At 50.0% G+C, this 27,402-nt stretch overlaps 1 protein-coding gene across 1 annotated transcript; it reads left to right on the top strand.

Moving 5' to 3' along the window:
* Positions 1–27,402, top strand: LOC113489494 (tyrosine-protein kinase ZAP-70). The gene is made up of 13 exons (XM_026865223.1): positions 1–81; positions 16,872–17,329; positions 18,687–18,847; positions 19,473–19,611; positions 21,717–21,795; positions 22,533–22,573; positions 23,764–23,812; positions 24,372–24,552; positions 24,889–25,095; positions 25,352–25,544; positions 26,139–26,279; positions 26,806–26,918; positions 27,285–27,402. Exons 2-13 carry the CDS (start codon positions 16,928–16,930, stop codon positions 27,400–27,402), a joined length of 1,824 nt encoding a protein of 607 aa, XP_026721024.1. The 5' UTR covers positions 1–81; positions 16,872–16,927.

The following is a 27,402-nucleotide window of genomic DNA, read 5'->3' as shown; positions in this document are numbered from 1 at the left end:
ATTTTCCCTCTCCTTTCCTTTCTTTCTTCGAAACTGCTGTAGCGAAGCCTCATCAAGACATCCTGCCTATCTGCGAACCAGGTAAGATGTACTTTCTTTTTTTTTTTTTTTTTTGGCGTCGGTATCTTGGGTAGCTGTTACACAACATGGCTGCTTTGTTCCTTGTCTCGGGCCTTTCTGCACACCCCAGTAGCACCGGGGGGTTTAGGGGCAGGTGAGTGAAACGTTGGTTCAGACAGGCCCGGATCGTGCGACGGCTTCAGCTTTTCTACTGATTACTCCGTCGGTTCAGGACAAAACCTGGTGTAAGTTAGGGGGCATCGTATTCTTTTTGAAGCCGAGGAGGGCAGGGAGGGAATTCAGATAGGTCAGAAGATGCTGAAACGATGGCTTGTACTCCAGTATTCAGGGCCAGCCATCCTCCTCCCTTCACCTCTGGACATGACATCAAAACTTGTCTCCTCTGGAAGTTTCTCTTTAAACTCCCTGCAAGCTTCAGTGGCAATGTGGGAAGACTTAGGATACCTGGTGCCTGCTGAATAATGCTCCAAATACTTGATAAGGACTTCGGGGATTTCCTACTGACGAATATATCAGCAAGTACACTCAAAAAGAGGCCTCTGGCAAACTCGTATTTACTTCCTTTAATTTCTTTGTCACCTCATCTGCACTTTTCTGTGAGAACAGGGACAATTCCAAGTCTCAACAATTCAAGCACAGTCCATGGTGCTACGGAATAAACTAGAACAAAGGAAAGTTGAGATGAAACCTCAGAAAACATTTCCTAACGGGCAGATCTATTAGACTGTGGAATAAATGCCGCAGCGACGCAAGGGAAACCCATCACATGGGCAGAACTGGAGAGGAGACTGGAGAAGGGATCAGGCAGAAGGCTCCTTTGCTGGCAGGGGGGATGAACAAACTGATCTACACAGGTTATACTCTCTGATTTATTTATGAATTTTGTATTTTCAAGCTTTCATCATCCTTTTTCCTCTTGAGAAGGGGCCCAAGTCCCCGGAAAGCTTGTTGGTACTCCTGGGAATAGGATTTCCTAAAGAAACATGGGTGGTGCCACAGCAGCATTTAGAATCCACACATATATATGCACGTGGGTGTTTAATGACTTTAAATATTAATTCCAATTAAGACCTTAACCAGAAAGAGGCTTTCCTGAGAACTTTTAGATAGAGAGGATCATGCCACAGGCTCTGGACTGCCCTGTAAGGCAACTGGCTCCACAAAGGGCAGAAAACCTTTGAAGCGTCAGGCTCTGTGCGTGATCTTAGACCGCTGAACCAGCTCCATAAAATGTCTCGAGCAGCAGAAGTCTGCGAGGGCCAACGTGGTCAGGAAGGACAACAGCTGTGTCAGTTAAACCAAGCTTTGACTGACATAAATCCCAAGCAGGTGGGACCAGCAGTACAACAGCAGAGATGCCCATGGCAAAGGATGCCACGGAGATGATTTTTTTTTTTTTTTCTAACAATGGTGTGGGTCTGAGTTGAGGAACACGACTGGGAACAGGAAAAAGCGTGAAGCAGCTGTTAGTAGGGCAGGCACTATCAAGGGGCAACGCAGAAAATTAATCTGGAGGCTTGGAAATACACAAAAGAACAGAGATAGCTGTCACCAAGTCATTTAAAGCCCCCCACACTTTGTTTAGTACTTGCTTTCCCAGGAATCTCTGCTAACTCCTTTAGATGGGGTATATCAACCAGACTAGGTTAGGAATGAAAGTGTAACACTCGTTTAGTCCTCGCCTCACCGGTGCACAAACATGCAGTTTTAAACGTTTAAAAGTTTTGATCACTGGATGCATTTGCTGAGTCTTGTGCCAGGAAGGGCCCTGCTGGGTTTGGGAACTGAATGGGCACAGCAGAGGCTGGGGAGAGCCCAGAACATAAGACAGATGCCAGGGACCACGGAGAACACGGGCAGCTTCCTACAAACTCCGTACAGAGACAGCAAACAAAGTTCCAGGCGCTGTAGGTGATGTAGTAAGGATAAAGCATAAACTAAGGTCTTAGATACCTCTATCTCCCTAAATCCTATTGAAATAATTCCAACAAAAAAAGCCTTTGCCATTATTATTTGAAATAAGCGAAAAGTCCTGTGCAGGTCGAGCCCATTTTTTTTTTCTCAGTGCCTCAGTTTTACACTTGGAAAATAGAGACAGCAAGCTGCCTGTTAGTGGAGGATTTCAACACCCGGAACAGACGTTTTCACATAGGAAATGACTGATTGTGAATGCAAACTTCCACCACCCCTTGCAAGTCACACTTTGCCCAGACGCATGCCGGTCACATGAAAACACATAACTTTCCGAGCTAATAAGCTTTTGTGAGAAGAGCAGAGGTGGCGCAGCCCAAATCTTTAGCTTCCCCTGCCTCCAGCTGTATTATTTTCCCCTTCAGAATTTCCTATGGCCACCCTGTAATTCCGTGCAGTCCGAAGTTACGTTTAATCCTCCTAACGTATGTAAAGGAATAGTCATGCTTTGCTTTGAAATAGCGTTCAAAGAAATCCCGGGCAACAACGATGAGGCAAAGTTTGCGCTCCCACTCTGTTGAAGACCTTTCAAGCCTGTCACTAACCGTCAGGACAATATTTTACACCTGCGCTTTTGGAAGCTCAGCTGGATCTTGCAGCATTCCCCTCCTTGTTGCGGACTAGATTTCTAACTCACGACTCATCTTTAGACTTTTCAAACTCCAAACAGAACAACTGATGCTCGATAATCTTTGCTGTTGAATCGCCGATGACTGTTAGGCTCTGAGCTGTCTTTCTCCTTCACTTGCCTCATTTATAACCTTAAAGCAAAGGAGCTGGCAGGTCAGTGCAGTGCCCTTGGCTTCGGTCAGACAGAGCTTACCACTGCTCCGGCCCTTTTTTTTTTTTTTTTACAGAACTGGGAAGATACTTCCTGGGGTGTTAAATGTGCCCTCCGCAAAACAAGAACCATCTTCCACTTCCCTGTGGCTAATTTATGGAGTGGCAAGCGCCAAAGAACAAACGTGGGGACCTTAAATTCATCACCTAACAGCGTGTTTAGAAGACCCTGGTGAAGCATGACATCAAGCTGCTTCTGGCTGTTGAAAGGAGCAGGGTCGCTAATTGCCATCATCTCCCAGTTAGTACCGGGGCAGCTCAGCACTGGTCCCGCGGAGCAATACTAGTGCAGTATCTTTGCAGGCAACAGGCATTAAAGGCAGCCACAGCTACTAAACACTTCCCCATGCCACTAGCCGGACCCTGCATGAGCTGAGCAGCTGATTCACCCAGGACCTTCTGCGGGTGCATCAGAACACAGGGATCCTTTGCAGCAACCCAGTATTTGGACACTCCTCCTGAGCGTGCAAAAAAACCCACTCTCACAGGACTGAGGCTATCAGCAACTGCGTAGCTAACCCGGACCTGAAGGGATGGCAGGAGGATTTATAAACCTGTCTCAGCTGATGACAAAATTACTTTAGCCGGGACAGTTGCACGTAAGCCACACAGTACGAATGCTAAAGCAAGTTGAAGCTTTTAGGCAAGACCTGTCACTTCTGTCTTGGGACATACACATAGCTCCTTTTATTCTGAATGATCCTGAAGTACATCAGAAAGCAATCACTTTATCTCCCGGGTGCCCTTGAGGCGATGAGAAAACACACAGTTGTTGCAGCAAGTTAATAACTCAAACAGATTTAGGGGACTGGCTCAATAAATGGGGTCAGAGGCTTCAGATAATGCTGCATTTTCTGGAAACTCCACAGGATTTTAAAACAGCACGAGAAGCTTCAGTGCTGAGTCTCATTGGCCATGATAAAACACGCACAAAAATGACAAAGTGGCTGTTTTTTCAAGGCCCATCCTAGATTATCTAGAGATGAATGTGCTTACCATGACAGGCAGCATGTTACTTGGGAACTCCAACCCACTGCATTACTGTGGCATGAGCTCTTCTGCCTCCCTCAACTTCCTCCTCTGCAGGAGAGGGATCATCAGTGTCATCCCTCAGCTGCCTGGAAATGTAGAAGAATTGAAAGGTGGCACATGGGTGCAAAGTACATTCAGCATCAGCACATTTCCAGGGCCCAGAGTCCTCCTCACTCTGGACAAAACCTGGGGTAGAGCCTTTGAAGGGACAGGGAACAGTCCCGGCTCTTAGGAGAATCGCTCACTACCTGCCAGGTTTTCCAGCTGAGAGCACTGAACGCACAGCGAAGTTACAAAGCAGACGAGCAATTTTCAAGCCTTCCCGGACACATACTGAGAAAATTCTCTGTTACAAGAGTTAAAAGCCCGAAGTAGAACACGCTGGATTGTGCCCGAGGGTGCTGGAAGGGTCCCGGGTCCAGCGGCGCTGGGCCGAACCGCAAAACTGCAAAGCAGAAACCGAGCTGCTGTTTCTGGGGTTACGTTATTCACTAACTCAAGCACCTGGATAGTATTAGTGAACACAGTCTCAAACCTTATTTTATGAGCGTTTGACAAAAAAAGGTCACACTCCCCAAACACTTAAGTCTTGTTGCTGCCCGTCAACAACTGGACAGACAAGTAGATGACAGAGACGAAGCTGGAAGAGAGACCAGTTCCATCATCCATCGGTGTTTGACTCAAATCCCAAACTGAAATCTTGGAGAAACTCCTTCTGCATCGGAGATGCCTAACAGAACCGTATTTTGCCCAGGTTCTCTTTCATTTTGGCCAAAAAGAACATGAGACTGAAAAGTCTTTGATAAAAAACAACTTATTTGTGCTTCTGACAGGCATCTAAATAAACCATCAGCAGAAGCCTATTAAGTAACAAAATTATGACAGGTTGGACCAGTGAAGAAAATTATTCAGTTTTTTCTTTGCCCATCTGTTATCCTGCCCCTACCTGCCCCTTCTCCATCTCATGATCTCAATCCTGGTGTGTGGCTCTGGAGCAGATCACACTGGAATCTAAAAAGTTGTTGAGATCTGCAGGGCAGGTGGAAAGTTGGCAAGATTATTTTTTTTTTTTTTAAATTTTTCTTTTTGAGTTAAAGTCATGACCCTTTTCCCGTCAGATGTTTGTGCAGATCCTGAAGATTACTTGTGAAGACACCCATATGGTTTGCCCCTCATTTCTTATCTGAGGTTATAATCTTTCGTGTGCAGAGCTAAGGCAGCAGAGGTAGGAGTACCCAGCATAAATATTATTTAACTAGAACTTTACTTTATTCAGTTAATACAGCCCTAGGGAGGAGTGTGAGACTACGCACATTTCTACAAACCGGTGGAAGAATCCTTCATCAGATGTTCAAGGTCCTGCCACCATGGTCATGTCAAGTGATAAAGGACAGAGGGGTATTGGTGAGGGTCCTGCCAAACTGTGCAGCAGGGTACTCGGCACAGACTCCAGCGCTAAGAAAGGAGACAGCAAATACTGCCCTGAGACACATAATTTTGATGCAGGAACAGATAGTAGTCTAGAGAAAAGCCCTACGGCCACAGCAAAATGTGGCAATAGGTGCCAGAGGCACAGGCAAGATTTTCAGGGGCATTCAGTGTTGCCCGCATCTCTCAAAAATCATGTTGCAAGGGCAGGGTTAAACAGCACCGGGCACTTCTGGGAACTCAGCTGGGCCCACGCGGGGCAGGACATGCCCTGCACGGCTGCCAGTGCCCTGGCTTCCCTGGGACCTGGAAGGATTTCCACTCGGTCTCTGCTGAGAGTGCTGAAGAAAAGCCTATTTGCAACTAATTGTTGCTGCCCCAGTGACAGCAATAGCAACAATTCTGCTGGCAACGCCCGAACAGCTGCCAGGTGGGAACATGCAGCCTGTCCCACCAGGGCTGGATGCAATCCAGCAGCCCAGAGGGCTCCGCAGCACAAAGCCCCGTTCCTTGGGCCACAAAGTTCTCCTTGGAGAATTTGTTTTGATGGGTTGTTGGCATCGCAGGTGTCCAGCTGACAGGGGGAGGCTGCAGGAGGGTGAAGCAGAAGCTAAGTGCCCTGTAAGACGACGGTTAACCCTCTGCTGCTCGATTTAGTGTCTTCTGTCAAAGGGGGAAAAGAGGATGGGTGCTTGCAACGGGGTGTTGAGCTGCAAGGTTAGTTCAAAGTTAGTTTTGCTGGGTGGAAAATTTAAGGGAGGTGAGTTTTGCCCACGTAAGAACAGACGGAGCATGGGTAGGCGTTGATTAATGCAACCTCCCATTGACAGCACAGAAAGGACAAAAGCTAAGAACTCACCAGACCATGGAGAATGAGCTATTTTTTTTTCACCTTAGTCATCCCGTAGCTGATCGCTGAGCCGCATTATAAAAATGCGCTGGAGAGTATTTACTGCTGTGCACGTAACCCTAGCCTGCAAGCAAGCAGAGGATTTCATTCTCATTTCAGGCACTGATGCTCCACAAAAGACCACCAAAAATGTCAACAGCGGAAGCAAAATGCTTCTGCATTCAGTGTTTTTCAGTTTTCCACAGAACGTTGGCTGAACTGGAAATTACATTGGCCAGAGAAAGGAATTGAAAGTATTATTTTCCCTAATGGAACTCAGAATTGCAGAAATTAGATATGGGAAAGTCCTATTAGCTCATCCCAGCTTCTTCCTGCCTGTAGAGGATTGTTCCCTGCAGTAGATTTTCTGATCCTGTGTTAAGTGACTAGCAATGAGACTTCGACTATTTCCCCTGTTCCACATCCTGATGAATTGTCTTGCTAGGAAATGTTTCTTGATGACCAGACTTACTTTCCACTGATTAATATCTTCTCCTTTATCCTCATATCATCTTATTGGCACATCCAAAACCAGCTTTTCCTCTCTGAAAGATGATCGTGCTCTTTAGATACTTCTACCTTGTTCTCAAATTTTCCCCCCATCACTCTCGGTCAACACCTGATGTGTGTGCTCCATCCCCAAGAGCTGTGCTCATGAATCCGTCCAGTCAGGCCCTTCATCACTTCCACTGCTCTCTCCTGAACTTGCAATATTTCCAACACTTCTCATATCAAATCACCTACTGAAATAAGTAATCCCAGTACCGCCAAGGTGCTGGGATCATGTTTGCCACTGGTACTGAACCACATGGGTGGTATTTATTTTATTTTTTTAAACTACAGGAACTGTTTCGGGCTGTTCCATATAAACAAAACTCATCTTTGTATGTCTGAGAAGCAGTAAGTGCACCCAGTGCTCTGCCAACCTCTTCCCCCTGTGGCAGCAGCTTTCACCCACTCTACTTACAGTAATATTCTGTTCTTAAAATCCAGTGCTATGGCTGCAGCGCTGGAGGTGAACACCAGATGCCCAACACATTAATTCTGTTCAGTTCAGATCTGCTGCTGGCCCCCTTCGCCCGGGCTCTCAAAGGGAGATTGAGAAACCCTGTGACTCACAACCATTAGAACCCACGGCACTTACTGCAACTGCTGAGAAGTTGCTTTGGTGTCTCAGCCAACGTCTGAGTCGGATATTTATACTCTGCCTGCCTAGCAGGGCTAGGGAAGGTTGTCTCCCTGTTTCAGGCACTCCTGTGCCAGCACTAAGGAGCACAGAAGCTGCTGTGTCCCAGACTGGGGGTAGCTGCGCTGGGGGATGAGGATGAACCATCTCCAACGTCTGCTTCAGGGATGCTCAGAGTCGTAGGGGTGAGCTGTAACATGCGCCTGACACGACCCCAGGCAGAACTCCCTATCCAGTGGCTGTGAACAGTTTTGGGCCCATGGAAGCTTTTGTACAGGCTGAAGCTCAGGTGACCAATAAATTGCACTGACGCAGCACCAGTACAGCCTAGCTCAGTACCGGCTTGAATGGCAACTGCCTGCTTCCTCGTCCTCATCCCCATCTGTCTGCTTCCCCGTCCCCATCCTCCTTTCCAAGAAGGACTTGCAGAAGTCCAGGGATAACCAGAATATAAACCTGAATAAACTTGAAGCGCTGTGTCTGCATAGAGATATTGTCTAGAGTGAGAATACCTTAAAAATACATCCTGTACGGTAGACAGAGAAGCCAGGTAGTTTTGGAGAGACCAATAAATGTCTGACAGTATCTACTATAGGAAAGTGCCTCATGACCAAAGCAGAGGAGAGCCCATGCTCAGCAGGGAGATGCTACTGATGTCACACTAATAGTTTCCTCTCAAGGCTAAATTAAGGCAGAATGATTAAAGGACTGAAACCCAACCAGAATCTCAGCATAAATCTTATGAAATATTTAAGAGGAGCTCTTCACTGAAGGTTGGCCAGCAGGTGGGCGAACCCCCCAATCTTACCTCCAGACAACTTCTCTCCCCCTCCCTCAGTAGACCAGATAACCCAGCGCATCACCAAGTACAGCACCAAAAGTCAGCGCCCCACGGGGAAGGTGTCATAGGCCAGCCAAGCCTTGTCCACCCAGAGCCAAAGAACAAGATTTTGGAGCTCTACACCTGACCTGATTGCAACTGTGCACGCAACAGTCCTCCTCAATTTGCTTCCATCTCTTCCTCCCGCTCCCTTTTCTTTTTTTCCTGGGCTTTTCAGGACAAAGACTCCACACTCCTGTGCAGTGCGGACGGTGGCTGGGAATTGCAAAAAAAAAAAAAAATAAAAAAAAATGCTGCTAAACTTTAAGCTCAGGCATTACATTTATGTTTAAATGGCAAAGGCAAAGCATAAATGCAGATGTTTATGTAACAAAAACACCGTCGTTTTGTGGTTGGAAATAAGAGTTGTCAGCCATTTCACCACCTGGAGCAGGAAGGGCGGCAGAGGTGAGAAGGGGCAGCATCAAACCTGATCAGCGGGTTTCAGTCCTTCCCAAGAGGGTCCTGCTCAGCACCGTCGGAAGGACCCAATCCAGTGCCAGACACGATAAATTTATTTCCAGTCAGATGCATCACAGCCAGTGCGAGCTCGGGATGCGGCTCAAAGCCCTCTGCATCACCTTTGCTGCACCCCGCTGAGGGCCGTGCTACTTGTAGTAGTTGCCAAGGAATGGACTCAAGCCGCAGGCTCACCATCAATCCCTCATGTAAATACCTCATTTAATCTTTCTGCAGCTTGCTGCTTGGCAAATGCTCTGTACTGGCAGGAGTCAGTCTCTCAGCCCACGACGCTGTGTGCTAAGTTGTTATTTCAGCAAAAGCCCTTCACAAGGTTAATGCAGGGAGGCCAGGTAGAACCAAGTACAAACCAGGGCCCTTCTCCTTTGACTTACGCATAAATCACTGCAGTTTTCAGTCACTGGCTCCACGAAACCATCTGCTCGACCCAAATCCCAGAGGAACCTGCTGGAGTACTGACTCTTCTCTCTGGTTAGTTGTCAACACCGGCTCCACCTTGGTGGCAGGGACAAGCTGTGCGCTCACCCATCCCCAGGACAAACAAACACCTTGACACCATTTGTTTAGACACAGTGACCCATAGCTGAGTTATCAGACCACAGGATTGCGGGGATACCAGGCAGGAAACTGCCTGTGCTGTGTTTAACACTCTGTACCTTCGACCCTAATTAAACGCCGTTCAGGATCATTGGGTCTGGACCCGGGAGTGTTTTCAGTGGCACTACAAAGGATCAGCAGGGTGTTTTCACAGCTTCCAAACCAAACTCACACGCAACAGCTGAGCACAAACTGCCTCAGGACAACACAGTGATTTTGCTTCACCCCATCACCCAGCAGCGTCACCCTGCTCATGGACCCCAGCACCCCCCCTATCCCAGAGCCACCCCGAGAGGGAAGCGGCTCACCAGGGACATTTGGCTTGTGAGAAGATACTACTGCAAACCAGGAGCAGAGGCAGTGCCAAGGGCAGCTCCATGTGGCACCAAAACTCAGTTTTCTGTTCCTGCACTAACGCAGCCACCGAAGCCTATGGCAGAGCTCTCCTCTGTGCAGGATGCAGGGGTCACGGTACTTGTGCCTGTCTACATCACGGGATGTTCCCGAAATATTAATGTCAGCTTGAGTTTAAACAAAGAACCACATTCAGTTAAATTTTCTGTGCCCCTCATTGCAGCATTTTAGGAAAAAATACGGTTCTTTACATTCTGATTTATCAGGGTTCTGCCAGGCTCCTATCTAGGATAAACACTTGCAGAGGGATCTTTTCATGGAAGATAAGCACTAGATAAAAAAACAATACCCTTTTTTTAGGGAAAGAGTCAAGTATTTAGCCCAAACTCCTACAGCTGGTGTCAGAACTCGAGTCAGCTCTGTGACCAGCGATCACCCACTGCAAAGCGGACGAAGAGCGACCACTCGCATTGCTCTCTGCTGCACTCCTCGGACGGATCCGCGGGCTTGGTTGTGTCTTTCCGAGCAAAGTACAGCCAGACAAGGTTTTAGTAAGACAGGTGCACTCTGCTAGAATGAGCGTGTGATACACCACGGGCATCACCACACTGAAACAGGAAACAAGTTCCTGCGTACAACAATTCACCCGTGGCCATCCAGAAGTAGTAACGCACCATTTCCTTGTTTCAGAGACCCGTTGGTGCTTTCGACAGCGTTTTTCTCACTGTGCTTTGGCTCAGGGGGCTGCGCTCACTGTTTGACTTCTGGGCTGTGGCACGGCAGAAACACCTGCCCCAGTCTCCTGCGGGGAGGCCCTGAGCTCTGCCTCATGCTACCCCCGAGGCAGCTGCACTGCAGGCTCAAAAGCATCAGTGAAAAACCCAGAGGAAGCAGGGTAACACCAGAAAACTGCTTTCTGGGAACAAGGCGATCCCAGCCGTTAAAACAACAGCTCAAACAAAAAGGGCAGATAGTTATACCCACCAGGCCCCCATGCAGGTGGCCTTTTCCCTCCCCAGCCCCCTCCCTGCCTCCTGCTCTCAAAGCTAGAGGAGCAAATTGCTTCCGCTCATTAGCATTTGACAAATAACCACAGAAGGAAAACAAGTCCCCAGCAGGATATGAATGAACTCAGGCCTTTATTGCCATCTGACTGCACCAAACAAGCATGTCATCAATTTTCCATGCTCTATCGCACTGTTTCTCCCTTTCGGAGAAAGGATGAGCACCCTCACCCAGGTTCAGAGTGGCCAAGTCAAAACAGAGCAGGAAGAAAGGAACGATGTGAGAGCTGTGAGATGGGAGCAGAGGCGACAGATGACAGACCCATGGCAACTTCTGAGCCTCTGGGCACAAAAACGAGTGTCAGGCTGGCTCTGCAGGAAGGGCCGTGAGCAGCGTGCTCATGCCTTGACCCCTCAAACACGAACTGCGAGCAAGAGCCCTGCCTGGTGGGGATAAGTGATTTAACAGAGCAGCAGGGACCCAAGGTGGCTGCCTAGCTGAGACCCTGGCCGAAAGGAGGCACAGAAAAACAGTCACTAGCCCCGCTACTGGGTTGGCACTGGCTGCTTCTAGCATACATGGACCATAAGACCAAGGCCATAAACATTTGAGCAGAACCAGCCCCTCTATTCTTGATTGCCAGTAATACTGTGATGGGGTGGCACTAGGTCTCTGGCCAAGGATTTAGAAGAGGGAAGAGGGGTGTTGATCTCCACGGTAGCAGCTTTTCTCAAAGCCTGTGTCTGGTACAGTCCTGTCATTGTTAGGAGCCATCACGCCGAGTGTATCACAGGAGCACCAGGTCCCGCCACAGGCCTTGCAAGTGTTGCTGTGGAAATTAACATTTTTCCTTCCAGAAAGGACTGTGGACTCCCGTGTTCCACTTCGAAGGGAGAGGAGGTGTGTGAAGCATTTCTGCACGTGGCCTGGGATCCACAGGCAGTGGAGGGACCGTTGAGACTTACCCGCTTGCTTCAAGGACAGCAAGAACACACAAGGTCCTTAGTGGAAATCAGGCAGGTTTTTCTGTGGCATTTCTGTAAATATAACCATTTCAGGCAGGACTGAGTCAGTAATACTACTGAGAAGCAGAAAAAGATGATTATCTTCACATGCAAGCAGAAGGCACGCTGTTTATGAGTACAAACATAAATGGGCTCACACTTTCAGAACTCCCACTCACACATAGTTCAAGTGTTAATAAATGGTTGAGTAGCTGAGGTTTTAATGAGTAGTCAGCAGGGAGGTTAGGAAAGCAGTTATAGCCAGGAATGTAAGTGCTCATGAGGAAATCTTGGGAAGAGCTGCCATGAAGCACATAAATCAAAATTAAACATTAATCAAGAACAATTAGAAGAATGTAGTCAGGCCAATCCAAAGTTAAGTTTTTCAGGTTTTTCTTTGAACTGAGAAGCATTTCATGTTGAATCAAATTTGTTTCGAGTCTTTTGTTATTTAAGATTTAAAAAAAAACCCCACCCCAAACCCATGTGCCTGAGCTCCAGGAATCAGCTCTTCGGTTCATCCTCTTGCGCAGTGCCAGCTGCTCCTGGGAAGAATGACTTGGAAAGGGAACTTGTACGCTGCAGACATTTTTTCAGCCCTTCACATCTTTACCCAGGCTCTCCACTGTAAATCTAGTTCTCAGATCAAATCAGGAACAACAGAAAGGAACCCGGCGGAGGGGAAGGGGGACTTAGGCTTCTCTGCAGCCCCGTGGAAGCCAGAAGGTCCCTGTACCTGCCCATCACCTCTGCAGGGACAGAGGGAAGCGGCTGTTGCCATCCCCCCCTCCCTACCCCTCACATCCTGCTGCCATCTCTAAATCCTGCCTCCACCTTTGCTGTGCCACAGCCTCTGCTCCTCCAGCAGCTGCCCCTCCGAGGGGACCAGCAAAGCTCCAGGAGAGCTCAGGAAACAGGAGGGTTGAGATAATCGTGGGTACAAAACTTTACTCAGTGCTCTCGCCGAAAGGAAGGGGCCGTAAACAGCGCCGTAAGAAAGCACGTTTATTCTTGCATTGACTGCAGGTGGGTCTAGGCAAGGCGCCATGGGAAGCATCTTTCCTTCCCAGGAGGTGATCAAAGAGGCCACTTCATATCAGGAGGAGACAAGAAGGCAGCACAGGCCAAGTAGGAGCTCAGGACTGATGCCTCACAGGTACCCAGCTACCTTCACCCCACCCAAGGCTGGGCTGCTCCCCCTGCCCACCCAGCCGCCTGTGCCACAGTTCACACACACACACACACACACCCCAGCCCTGGGGGGCAGCAGAAGTGACCCACAGAGGAGCTCAGACAGCCCGGCCCCCATCAGACAGCCTGACCTCGCATTTCGGCGACAGGTACTGCAGCAGGTCTTACTTTCAGCTACCTCCCCCCCAGTTAAACACCTTTTAGAGAATTGTTAAAAACACCCCTCCCCACACTGCCAACACAAACCTCAGCAGCAGCTCCTGCCACGGCCTCCTAAGCACATAGTAACACCCCCCCCAGCCCCCCTTTATACCCCTCCAGGCGGGTTCCCACCCTCCAGCCCTCCCTGCTGCTCCCCAGTCTCCCCCAGGCTGACCCAGGCACCTTAAAGGGACAGCCCAGCCAGGCAGGGCTCTGTTACAAGGGATTATTGATGCCAGGACAGAGAATTCAGTCCTAACAACATGCTCAAGTTTGCCATTTCCTCCTCTGGTTTCATCACTGCACCCCGCTGCCCTTGGAGACTGGCTCTGGATTGGCGCAAAGTGGTTTTGCTGTTCTGAGAAACTTATAAAATCAAACCAGTTCCTGACAGGTTTTGTCTGATCTAAGCAAAATCAAGTGGATCGCTATATATAGATCCGATTGACTGACATCTCAAAAGCTTCCTGCCTGGCTTTCCTGTGTGTCGTGGTGCACAGGTCCGACTGCTTTCTACGTGGGTGTTGCTTTTTTTTCAGTGCATTTTCACATCCTGATGCCAACTTGCAGGCATTGGCCATTATCACAGGAGCTCTGGTTTGACATCGGTTCTCCCCGAGTGCCGTTTCTAACCATGGAGGAGTGCCTGAAGCCAACAGGAACAACCCAGGTATCTGGGTTGCTGCAGCCCAGGGGATGGAGATTAAGCGGGTGCTGAAAAAATCAGGTCCTGTTACTTGAAATTAAGAGTGGTGGAGGGTCCCTTGCACAGCTTCTTCCAGGCTGTTACGTTCATCGAAGCAATCCATTACATTGGTTCTCATTTTGGTCTGCGTTTTACAGCACGGGAAAACAAAGTTGTGGGAGGTTTGTGCAGGTCTGTTGAAGGTTGTATCAGGGTTGCTCAGGTGCGCCGCAGAGGCAGCGCTAAGGAACGGAGCTGTAGTGTGGAAGAGCAGCTTAGCTATGCCCAGAAGCCCCTGGGCTGGTGTATGGGCAGTAGAAAAAGCCAGGATGGTAGAACAAGTTTTTTTAAAGCAAGACCTTTAGAAGGGCTATAAATCGCTCTGTTCAAATCTGCTTTCCCTCATGGCTGAGGACTTAGAATTTTTTTCTAATAAAGGTAATTTTCTAATAGGGTTCATTTGTGGCAGCAAAGCTTGTGTGAAACGGGCGGCATAGCCTGAATGTACCTCTGATCCCTGAGGTCGCTCGCGTATCTCCGTGAGGCTTTCTTGACTCACAGCCCTATGCCTGGACAAAACCAGTCTGTTTACAACAGAACTGCCTGTGTGGGCAGCTGGAAACTTTGTGGGAACTCGGTGGTGATCGATGGCTTCTGCCATCTCATATTCACCTGACGAACATTTGTCAAACATGTTCCATTTGCTGTGATGTTCTGGTCCTGGACTTTCCAGAAAAGGGAATCAGCATGTTTGAGTGCAGCATCCTTGTGCCTAACCACTGTTTATCCCAGGTAGCTAGCGGAAATTAGTAGCACATCAAAAAGCTGTCGACCTTCCACTGCCCACTCAGCACTTCCTCTTACTTGACTCATGAACGTGATTCATGAGCCTGACTCTGCAGTTAAAACCATGAGCCTCAATGCTCGCTCCTCACATCCTCCAACCCACCTTCCTGGGACCTGCCTTTGCCTGGGACCAGGCTGAGGTGGGGAAGACCTGGCAGTCCTCTCATCTCAGGATCTGAACCTGGGGGATTTGCCTGCCAGGTGTCTGGGCTGCTTTGGTGCCTGGAGGCATCGAGGGATTAGGACTCGTGCTTTGGTTCCAAGCACTGACTCCAGTTAGGGTTTGAGTTACAGGGTGTTTTCCTTCGCCTTCCGTATCCCAGACTGGCAGGTCTGCCAAGACCCCACTGTGCTTCATTTGAAGAATTTGATGAAAGGGGCTCCACAGCTCAGGCTTATTTGTGCTGTGTCTGATAGAGTTTACGCCAGTCCCGCACCCAGGCTGCAAACGCCACTGACGGCTTCCTGTTGTGGTTTCCTGCCTCGGCTAAAACACCTCCTCGGCGGAGCCTGCTCTCCCTTCCTGTTCTCATCAGGGCCATTTCAGGGCCTAATGAAGACAACGAGCACATAGGTAGACTCTGGTTGCCATAAATCCAGCTCCCCGTGGTTCTTTGCTGTTGCAGGCTGAGCGGAGCAGGGTGCACGCAGCAGAATGGTTTCTCCTGAGCAGTTTCCTCCTGACCCCTCGCCCGTTTCTGCCGACGCAAAGCACGTATCCGGACAACCCCTTCCCAGCTCCAGTGGCCCCAGAGGTGGGCAGGAGGCAGCCCTGTCTCTATGCTGCTGAGTGGGCTGGAGGAGGCTGGGCGGGACGGAGCAGGGCTGACCACCAGCCCAGGCTCGGCTCCAGCCACTGCCGGAGAGCAGGAGCGGCTTCTGGAATAGCTCAATGGGCCCAACACATCAGGCAGTGACTTCTCCCATCATGTTCAGAAATAAGAGTTATGTTGGGAAGAATCAGGGCAAATACCCAGTGTGCTGGCTGAAGAACCAGCGTTTTCTTTACTCTGAACACAGGTGACACATTTACGGGAAATGCGGATGGAGACAAACGCTCTGATCTTTTTGGGGTCGGCATCTACGCAATTACCAAATCAAAGATCAGGCTCTAGGGAACAAATGAGACCCTTCAAATATGATAACGTTTCGATTAATCACTGGAAATCGGCTTCTGGTTGTGGGTGGGATTTTAGACGATTTGATACCAGACCGATAGCTCTTTGGCAGAAGGGGCTCTGCAGCGACTCTGACAGCAAAGTGCCGTTGCTCGCTGGATTCCCACTGCAAGCTGGTGCTGCAGCAGCACGGTGGTAGGTTCATTTCTGGTTCAGGCTGTTCTGAGCAGGGGGCTCCTTGCGCACTGCAGGTCAGCAGAGACGGTGGGATTAAACTCGCTTTGCGGTGATGACTGTCCGCATCTGAGCGCCGGCTTTCTCTGGAGCATGTGCACAGTGTAGGGATAGGATCTGCCAGACAGGAACAGAGTATTGGCCAAATTCAGAAACCAGCCAGAGTCAGGTATTGTGGGGAAAAAAAAATGCATACATTTTTTTCAAGAGACAATTAGAGGAAGGTTTCTTTTTGTTACTGTCAACTGATGGTTAATGTCTGCCCAGAAGCACTCAGGTTTATCTTTACATCCTTTTGCTTTGTTTGCTGCAGTTGTGTATCTGAATGTGGGGGTTTTTTTAGACATTTAATAGCCACCTCATGTTTTAATCTAACTGCATTTAAGATTTTGGCCTTACAGACCCTCAAGGCAAAACTAATTTATTCAGAGACGCGAAAGAATTTCCTTTTATTGTGAACAAGGCTGGAGAGAAAATGGTAGGAAGTCAAAGCTAAAAACTTCAGGATGGATGCAAGAAGCACATTTTTAATAGTGAAGGTAATTAACCATTGGAACAATTCACTGTAGGATTCAGCGCATTCTCTGTTGCTTGAAATCTTTAAATCAAGATGAGATGGATTTTTACGGACATTTTCTAGCTCCATTCAGGGCGGGATAGAGAAATCACCGTGTGATTCTCTGGCTGGGGATATGAATGCACTCACTGCTGCTCTCCCTGCGAGGTTTGAACTGACCCTACAGATAGTCAGCTGTGGGCTGAAGAACCTCTAGACAGGGAAGTCTGAATTCCAATTAAACCTGTTTGAAAAATTACGTGTCAGTGAAGAATTTTGCTTCTCTCTTCCAGGTTGAGCAACCAGCAGCGTGTGAGCTGACCCGAGCAGCCCCGGGAGGTGCACAGAGATGCCAGATGCTGCTGCTCACCTGCCCTTTTACTACGGCAGCATTGCCAGGTCAGAAGCAGAGGAGTACCTCAAGCTGGCGGGGATGTCGGATGGCCTGTTCCTGCTGCGGCAGTGCCTGCGCAGTCTGGGGGGTTACGTCCTCTCCATGGTCTGCAACCTGCAGTTTTACCATTACGCCATCGAGCGCCAGATGAACGGTACCTACGCCATTGCGGGGGGCAAAGCCCACTGTGGGCCAGAGGAGCTCTGTGAGTTTTACTCCAAGGATGCCGACGGGCTCTGCTGCACCCTCCGCAAACCCTGCAACCGCCCCAGTGGTGTGGAGCCCCAGCCCGGTGTCTTTGACAGCATGAGGGACAATATGGTGCGCGAATATGTCCGGCAGACGTGGAAACTAGAGGTACTAACCATTGCCAAGGGTGTTGTGGGACTGCGTAAGGCTCCCCGGGGCTTACTGCTGCTTGCCACCCCGGCCTCCACTGTCGCTGTCATCCCCCTCTTCCAGCATGGTAAAGCAAGGTCCTTCTTGGAGGGTGCTGGCACTAAGAGCAGTCTTAAATCTCTCTCTTTTTTCCAATTTCTTCTTCAGAAACCAGTCTAAACATCTTCTCGAGCCTTCAGACTCGTCCTCTGAACAGCTGGTGTTGCGTCTGCTCTGCTGGGCGTTGGAGCTCACTGCCAGCTTCGCATAAATGTCCCCGTGTGCCGTTTGCTCCTCTGCAGCACCTGGGATGCTCGCTGGAGTTACACCAGCCCTCTCCCCCGTGAGGCCCCTGTGCCCCCGTAACATCGTGCTGAAGATGTAATGAAACCAGACTTAAATTCTGGCTCAGGTTTTCCTCACGCTTTGAAGTCAGTGGAGGTTTTGCCTATCAAACTGAGGTTCTAGGTACTGCATCTGTTAGGTACATTTAAAAGTAGCTACAGACAGGTTCCCGCATTTTATTGCAGACTGGAACATATATAATAAATGTATAAGGCAAAACTCTGTAAAGGGTCCCACTGACAGCCGTGTAATTAGTTTCCTTCTACTTGCTGTCACCTTGACAGTGGCTATCAGACACTTCCAAGTCCTCACAGAAAGGTGGCTCAGGCATTCTCCTGATGGAGCCATTCAATGAAAGATATCTAAATTTGGCCTATTTTAGACAAAAAGTCTAAAAAAAACCAACCCAGGTCTTGACAGAGTTAGGTATTCTGTAGGGTTTCTCCAGGAAGCTGATCTGTGGACACTGGTAAATAACACAAAGGACATTGCCATCTACTGGCAAACGAAAAATTACAGTAGTTTATAAAATGCGTGGGGCCAGTAAAATTAATTTGGGGTCTCCCACCCGATTTGCAGGCTGCACCGCTTTTGACAGGTTGTAGTGTCTGGGGACAGTGAGCAGCCGGGAAGGCAGAAGCACCAGAAGGAGGTCCTGCCTCTCCCAGGAATGCGAGGCTGAAAAACACCCCGCGAGCCTCACATCGAGACCCCCTGTAATGACTTCTCTATTCCTTCACCAGCAAGTCAGTGGGCTTCAGCTGGATTCGAGGGATGGGACCGATTTAGATAAGTAAGGAACTGTGCTTTGCATCAGAACAGAATTCAACCCACTATTGCTATGGGCACGATTAAGGCCACCGCCATTTCAGTTACGAGATCTTCCAATTTTCCTGCGTTGTCTGCCCAAAAGGGTGCAAAATAAACCCTGCCGAAGCCATGCAACGGGGCAGCAGAGTGGCAGGAGGTCTCATCTCTCACTCTTTTCCAGGGGGATGCACTCGAACAGGCCATCATAAGCCAGGCTCCACAGGTGGAGAAGCTCATTGCCACCACAGCCCATGAGAGGATGGCCTGGTACCATGGGAACATCACCAGGGATGAAGCTGAGCGGAGGCTCTACTCAGGGGCACAGCCTGATGGGAAGTTCCTGTGAGTATGCAAAACCCTGGCAGTTGCTGTGATCCCTGTATTTTTTTTTTTTTTACCATTTCCCCAGCTCCACTACCCTGTAGTTGTGTCATTTGACAGAGAGTGGAGGTGAATATGGTCAGACTGTGGTTACAGATCTTTCTGATCTTTCAGATCTTATTGTTGTCCAGACAGTGTCTGGCCTCCATGAAGAGCCAATCCTGAGCTTTATTTGTTTCTCATGATGAGATATGTCTATGGAGTATGCTTGTTAATGCCCAGGATGATATGAGATACGGGGTTCAGTGGGCAAAGACATGTAACACTGACACATAGACAGTGTGAGGCCAACAAAATACAGGAGAAAGAATTTGCTCTGCATTTCTGCTGAGCTGAGATAACCCGTAATTATCTCCTGAATGGGTTAGGGAAAGAAAGAATTAGATGGAGAGGATGGAGGAGAGGGGCAGGTGACTGAACGGTCCTGCCTCAGCCTCTGCAGAGGGGTGTTGGGAAGGTGGCAATTCCACCAGTGCAGTGCAGAGACACCTTACCAGGGCCCACCCATCAACCCACCACTGCTGCAGCCACGGTAATTTGCAGGGCAAAACCTAGAGTGGCTTTTAATAGTTCTCCTTTCTACCAGGCTGAGAGAAAGGAAGGAAAATGGCACCTATGCCCTCTCCCTCGTCTATGGCAAAACGGTGTATCACTATCGGATAGACCAGGACAAGTCTGGGAAGTATTCCATCCCCGAGGGGACCAAGTTCGACACGCTCTGGCAGGTACCGTGCTGTGGGATGCTGAGCACTGCTGTCCTAGTACAGCCAAGGCACGTTTCCCTTCTTATAGCTGCCCGTGCCCTGAGGCAAAGGGAAGGCCGTGTGGAGATTTAAAAGGCTTTAAGACCATCCATGGGTGGTTGTAGCCCCTCCCAGAAAACCTTTACATTCCCTGGGTCTGGCTGTCTATCAGCTCACCTCATTGCATTCATTTCTGTGCACTCCTAGATTTAAGTCTGGGATAGCACAGCAGCTCTGAAATAGCGCTGGCTTTACCACTGCCTTCATGCCTGTTTTGCCAATTATCAGGCCGAGCATGAAGGACACAGCCAGCATAAAGAGGAACCAATAACCAAATTGTATTTGATACAAAAGGGTCAGTACACGGGTGAGCGCTGGGGGTACAAACAAGTCAGATTATACATAATTGACGTCGATCCCACCGACCCCAACAACGACACCGCACGACCAACAGTGGGTGTAATAAATGGTGACATGCATCTCCCATAGAAGGGATGGGAGACAACCAGGTCAACAAGCCAAACACATCAGACCAAGGAAGCCACAGACTGAATCTCTGCACAGCCCGCATTTACAAAAGCCAGACCTGCCTGGAGCCCAGTCCCGGGGAGGCGGGAGGTCCTTCCCCAACAGGGAACTCTGCACAGGGCACCCACCTCACAGACAGACACTGCCCCTTCTGCGAGGGGTCCCCGCTGTTATCCCTGCGTGGGACACCTGACCTTGGGTTACTCACTGCAGGACCCCTGGGGCTCCTTTACCCAACGGCTCTGTCTGCCAGGCCGCCCACCCTGGGGGGAAGCCTGAAGGGAAACTCACCCCCCTTGGGAAGGGCTGCGGGAATCACCCAGATGTCAACCTTAATGTGGGGTTGGGGTTGAAACCCCAGCACTTCAGTGCCTTACACCGGTCTGGTGCCTGTCCAAAGAAAAAAGAGGATCAAGTGCTTTTTATTTCTATCTTTAAGCCAGAGTACTTGAGATGGTTATATTAATTTCACTTGCACCCCATCAGCAAACATCACCCATTCAGCCACAGCACCTCAGACCTCTGCCTGCAGCGAGCCCTGACAAGATCGTTCATCCAGGTTGACCTTCCCGTGCACCCCCACGCAGCTCCTGGACCAGCAAAACTGCTGCCTGCAGATTGCTGCTTTATGTTCCCAGGGACTGACTTCTGTGCGAGGAATAGGGGAGGGCAGAAGACTTGAGCCAGCTGCCAAAATCTTGACATGACTGAAGATCCAAGTCCCAGGAGACACATCCTATCACCCTGGAGACTCAGGGGCTTTGGGAAGTGGAGACAATGTCCTCGTGAGGGTGGGGCAGGTTTTGTAGGGAATGTGACACACGGTCCAGCAACTCTTGGCAGTGCTGGGGTGTCGCATGCTCCCCCCCGCCTTGAGCCCAGCTCTGCCCCGTGGCACGCACCTCGGACCTGCTCCAGGGAACGGATACCAGTGCTTCCTCCTGGGCAGGGCTGTCTGGGGGACAGTAACTCTGTTTTGCTGAATTTTCTGAATTCCCAGGACTGTTTTCACTCTGTTATTGAAAACAAAGACTTTGGGGCCAGGCTCCTAATTGCAGATGAAATCTGAACCAGACAGGAGGGGAAGAGAAAGCCTTGTCTCCCCTGTGGGCCGGTGGCCAGGGGCTGCGCTGGTTGTCTCCAGCCAGAGTCAAGTCCCAACTGCCTGGGATCCACAGAGCTAAGCCTGGGGTTCCTCTGGGAAAGCAGAAGGTTTCTCTCAGGCTTTATCAAACAAAATATGACTTAAAAACCTTTCTGGATGGGCAACAATAACATTACACTGAAAATGCCCTCCCCAGATCTCCTGATGGAGATTTTCCTTTTGTCTTTCTTCAGTCCTTATCTAGCTTCCCAGGTTCTTCCCAGCTCTGGTAGATATCCAGGTATGCAAGCGCTTACTCTGAGTGCATAGATAGGAGATGAGAGGAAGATAGTCTAGTCCCTGCCTGCCATAAATCTGAGAGAAATCATTACCATACGCCACACAAGTTGCCTGCAATAAAAAGAGATTATTTTCTCCTCACAATAATTTCTTTTTCCTCCGATTCCTTTCCCAGTTGGTGGAGTACTTAAAACTCAAACCGGATGGGCTGATTTTCTACCTGAGGGAAGTCTGTCCCAACCCCAACATGCCAGGTGAGCTGACATGTCTCAGAGCCATTCCTGGCCTCAGTTTACCTCCAACCAGCGGCACCAACCTAAGTTTCCTTTACTGTGTCCAACGTTGCTCAGACCTTGGTGGTGAGGGAACAGTGAGGTCTCTCTGCTCCTCTGGCAAACTGGGCAAGTCTCACGTCATGTTGTCTGCTGAAAGTGGCCACTCTCCAGGCCTGGCCTAGGGTGGCCCAAAGACAGGAGCAGATGGGAGAGTTGGTGCTCCAAATGGATTAAGGACTTCTGGTGCCAAACAGATGGCTTCTGAAAAATGACCTGGTTTTTAGGCAGCAGGAAACAACATGTCCTGCAAGTCTGGTCCCTGGTGGGTCTCTTGAACTGAACTCTCAAAACCGTGGGTCACTTTGTCCTGGTTCAAGTGTCACAAATATCACTTTGGAGCTTGCCCTTGGGGCCCTCGCTCTCCTGGACTGGGGCTCTGGGACACAGCTCAGCCAGTCCCTGCTCTGGGACTGATGGAGACTGGAGGGTGCTCCAGTGGGCCTGCACCTCCCCTGAGGGCTGGTCTGGGAATAACGCCCACATCCAGCCACATTTCCACACCTTTTTTTTGGCTAAAGCTGTGGAAGCCGTCCTCTGGCAGGGGTGGGGGGGAGATCAGACACAGGCGTTCACACAGTCCTTCAAGGACTGGTGCTCTGATCCTGCTTGGGGCATAGGCAGACTCTTAATAACAACTTATCTCTCCTGATTCACAGCATCTGCAGCACCGGTTCCACCGACCCACCCCTCTGTCAGCGTAAGTTTTGGGGAGGATCTATTTTCTTGGTACCTTAGTGGTTTAATGTTACTGCATTTCAAGCTTGCTGATCAAACTCTGCTCTTCAAACCCTGCTCTTCTCTAAAACTCAGCAACTCAAATGGAATATATTAAGCCCAGCTGCAATGTTGTCCCCTTTCCAGCTTGGATGGGGACGAGGAATAGCTGGGCACAGCTACCGTTAGAGCTGAAAATGGTTTCCATTCATACTGTGCTCCTTGCAACATGTGGGCTTGTCCTTGGGGAGCCCTCTCCCCCCTGCCCTCTTTGCCAGGCAGGAGCGAGGAAGACGTGGTTGGATTCTGGGAACACTCAGCCTTGCTGCTGGCCGCTGGCCACCAGCCAGGTCTTTGTGCTCCCTCTCCGTCCCTAGCCTCGGGGTATGTCTGCGCTCAGTCACCACTCCAAGTGCCGAGCAGTGTTGAAACCAGCCAGTTTGGGCTATATGAGCAGCCCATCCCAGAGCCCAGCGGAGGCTAAATAAAGGCCTGAGCATACACCCATCTTCTCGGAGAGCTTTCACAATCTGTGGTGGGCTCCCATGTCGCAGCGACTCTGCCGCAAGCAGTGCTGGCGTTCATAGCTGTGCTGGACAAATGTGTGCCATACCACTTTGTTGCTCTCTGATTTTGGGACAGTGGCTCTATACAGTGTCCGCGTGCCGCTCTTTGGGCAGGCAGGTGTGCCAGCTGCAAGCCGAGCTGCCCCGGGCTTCCCTTCGCTCCCTGTCTCAAAACAAGCTGCAGAGGCTTGGCTGGGATGACCCCCGCTGCTGCAGGGGACTTGTCACTTTGGGATTGGGAAAGCAGAGCAGGCAGAGAGCAAAATGCAGCCCTGTGTGCGTGCCTCTTGCTGCTCAGGTAAACACAGAGCCCTCACTCAGCACCTCACCCTGCACAGCCCACAGGCTGGCTACTGGAGGGCTCCATGGCACGGAAACCCCCAGGGTCTGATCCCAGCTGTGCAGCTGCAGTGGGGGTACTGGCCAGCCAGCACCGGAGGAGAAAAGTTGTCTCGATACCAGTCCGGTATCTTGTGCCCACCTCAGGGCCTTTCAGAGGGAATCGCTACTTGGGGCTCTGTTGGGCTGCAGAGGCTCCCCATCCCTCTCCTCTCCGAAGCAGTTTCCCCTGACTCCTTTATCCACTTTATCCCTTTTTCTTTTCCAGAGACACCTTGGGCCTCTCAATGCAGATGGATACACACCAGATCCTGTAGGTAAGCTGCTTTGAAATCCCTCTCCTCCTAACAGAAGACATGACCCGGGGTTATTGCAGGAGCCATGGGAGTTTCCTGACACGTCTTTATCACTTTCTGGACAAAGAGCTGTGCTACAAAGCCCCTTTCTTACAAAGGCACCCAGGAACATGCCGGTTGTTTCAGGGTTTTGAGACACGAATATTGCAAAACTGTTTGCCCACACCCAGCTCCCAGTAAATCAAGCCCTATCCCATTCCCCATCGTACCCAGTAAATCAAGCCCTATTCTATTCCCCATCTTCCACCCTGCCTACTAAATACTCAGTGTATTCAGTTATACTTCAGTGGGGTGGTCCTGGAGTGGGGTGGGAATGCTCAGACCCCTCTCCCCATCCTGGCTCCTTCAGCAGCTGTAGGGGTTGTGAAAGGAAGGGACATGCCCAGGAGGGAGGCTTGAATGCTGGATCTTGAAGAGAATTGGCCAAGAGACTAAAGAAAACCTTCTTAACCAGTGAGGGAGAGAGGGATGGGGAAGGGGACATTGTTTACAGTTCTAAACAACTGTATATCTTGGGAAGGTGCAGGAAAGTCACGCTTGCTACCCATGGACACCAGTGTCTATGAAAGCCCGTACAGTGATCCCGAGGAACTGAAGGATAAGAAACTTTTCCTGAAGAGGGATCATTTGATGATCGATGAAGTGGAACTGGGGGCAGGAAACTTTGGCTGCGTCAAGAAAGGAGTCTACAAAATGAGAAAGTGAGTGCTGCCCTGAAGGATGGGGAGGAAGCTGGAGGAGGGTGCTCCAGGCTGAGCTCAGAGGTGTCCCCAGCTATCCTGTTTCTAGACAGGACCCTAAAGTGATAATGGGCGGGGAGGTATCAGAGAGTGATAATTTTCCACGGATTTTCAGCGACAGCTTTGTTGCTCTGCGAGGGTAATCTGTGCTGCACGCTCCACCAAAGCGGGCTACTGAGGTTGCCAGTGTGAGATCAAACAGTATCACATGAGAGGTGATTTGTGCTCCTGGCTGTGATACACGAGTCCAGCTGCTGTTTGGTTCATCCCACGTGTGTTCCTCTCGCTCTCTTACAGGAAGCAGATCGATGTGGCCATAAAGGTGCTGAAGAGCAACAATGAGAAAACAGTGAAGGATGAAATGATGAAGGAAGCCCAGATCATGCATCAGCTGGACAACCCCTACATTGTCCGCATGATTGGGGTCTGCGAGGCAGAGTCCCTGATGCTCGTGATGGAGATGGCTTCTGGAGGGCCGCTCAACAAGTTCTTGTCTTCCAAGAAGTGAGTACTGAATAAAATGTGGCTGCCTGATTTTCTCATCGAACTCTGCTGCCAGGGGAGCCTAGCTTTGTAGGTGGGGGGAAGCTGATAACAGCAGAAAGAGATGTCTGTTCATGTGAAGTAACAGGGACTGATGCTTACGGAGCAGAGATGTCTCCGTTCATTCTCTCTTGCAGCTAGAAAACTTGGAGGGGATTATGGTGTACAGCGTAATGGCAGGTCCTGTGTTACTGCATTGTCCTTTCATCTTCCCTAGAGATGAGATTACAGTCAGCAATATTGTGGAGTTGATGCACCAAGTATCCATGGGGATGAAGTACTTGGAGGAAAAAAACTTTGTCCACAGGGACCTGGCAGCCAGAAATGTCCTGCTGGTCAACCAGCATTATGCCAAGATCAGTGACTTTGGACTCTCCAAGGCTCTTGGTGTTGATGACAGCTACTACAAGGTAAGTGTAAGCACAGCAAAGGATCCAGAGAGCTAGCAGGAGCCCTCCTGGCCAAGGGCTGACACTCCAGAGGCAGGGGGTTTGGGCTCTTCCCAGGAGTCCGGCTGCACGACCACATCACACTCTGGCTGGCCTCACTGCTGCGACATTAAAAGGGGCTTTGCAAAGGTTCGGGTGTCAAGGAGGGAATTCGGAGGGATGCAGAGGCAGTGAGGGGGATGGGGTGCGGTGAGGTGACGGGAGAGAGGAGAGGAGCCAGGGTAGAGCGCAGGGAACGGAAGGTGATGAAGAGTGAGCCAGGGCTGATCTTCCTGGCAGTGTGCACTGGGGCTGGGGTGCAGGAGGAGGGTGGCACCGTGGGACAGTGTCCTGCACGCAGGGAGGGCTGAGCAAGACAGCAGGGCCTGGGCTGGGGTCTGGGGCTCAGGGCTGAGGGCTCAGGGCTTGGCACCTTGAGCTCCCAGCCCAGGGCAAGTGGATTTTTCAGCAGCATGGGATCGCATTTGACACAGACATTTAGCGAAGCAGAATTTAGGTTCACCTCACAGTGGTCTGTGTGTCAGGGTGGAAATTTTCCTCTTTGCTTTGCTACAGGCCAGGACAGCAGGAAAGTGGCCCTTGAAATGGTATGCCCCTGAGTGCATCCTCTATCACAAGTTCTCCAGCAAGAGTGATGTATGGAGCTACGGTGTGACCATGTGGGAGGCCTTCAGCTACGGGCAGAAACCGTACAAGGTGAGGCAGAGCTGGGCCCATCGTGGATGGATGCCCCACTCTATAACAGGCTGACACAAACTGAAATTACAGTTTCTATTTCCTTGAGCGGGTGCTCTTCCCACTGTCCAACAGAGGGGAAAGAAGACAACCCCACTTCCAGCCCACTTCCAGTTTGTGAAAGGCATAAAATTAGATTGCTTGGATCCGGCTGCTTTCTGTTCATTTAAAGGATAAGAAACAAAACAAAAATTCATTTGGGTTTGAATTAAAGCAGATCTTTTTTTTTTTTTTTTGATCCTCTGCTCACTTGCAGAGCTGAAAAATCAGTTGCTTAGCCACTGCTCTGCCCATGCCTGGGACGGGGTCTGCAGGCTGGGCTGGCCACGACACCAGACACCACTGCTGGGTGCCAGGGTTGAAAGCAGTGACTGTATGGGATGTGTGGTGCCTGGATCCAAAGCCAGGCCCAGCTCTAATCTGTCTCTTCTATCCCTGTTGCCATCTCCCAAAGCATTAAAGCATTTCCCATTTGATCCTATCCTAGAAAATGAAAGGCCCAGAGGTCATCAGCTTCATAGAGCAAGGGAAGCGCATGGACTGCCCCACAGACTGCCCGGCAGAGATGTACAGCCTCATGCAGCAGTGCTGGACCTACAGGTGAGGCTTTCACAAGCTCAGCTCTCTGCTGGGGGGCAGGTCTGTCAGAACAGCACGCACTGTCCGGATGGTGGCAACATAAAGCAAATGGTGTCTCCTGCCTTGGTCTCCTTCTCCAGCCCCTGACGAATGATGTACCTATTTATTATCAGACCCCTCCGTGTGCCTGTACAAATATTGGAGGATGTCAGAGCCTCTGTGCCTTTGAGCCTCTCCATCCCCGAAAAGTCTTAGCTGCCTTTCTAAGCCCTGGTACAACAGGGCTGCTGTTCTCCCCCAGTTTCTTCTGTGCTTGGTATCTTCTAATTTCATCAATCCACTTTTGTCCTTTCTGTTGACCCTCTTTGTTTCTTTCTGCCCTTGCAGATGGGAAGAGCGTCCAGGATTTATTACCGTGGAAAACATAATCCGCACCTACTACTACAGCATTGCTACGAGGACAGAAAATGGGCCAGAGACAGTGAACAAGTCTCAACTTCCTTGA

This window comes from Athene cunicularia (assembly GCF_003259725.1).
Source record: "Athene cunicularia isolate RWA chromosome 28 unlocalized genomic scaffold, athCun1 chr28_part2, whole genome shotgun sequence".
Classification (NCBI taxonomy): Eukaryota; Metazoa; Chordata; class Aves; order Strigiformes; family Strigidae; genus Athene; species Athene cunicularia.
The sequence above is the reverse complement of the archived record's forward strand: the minus strand, read 5'-3'. Positions and strand labels throughout refer to the sequence as shown.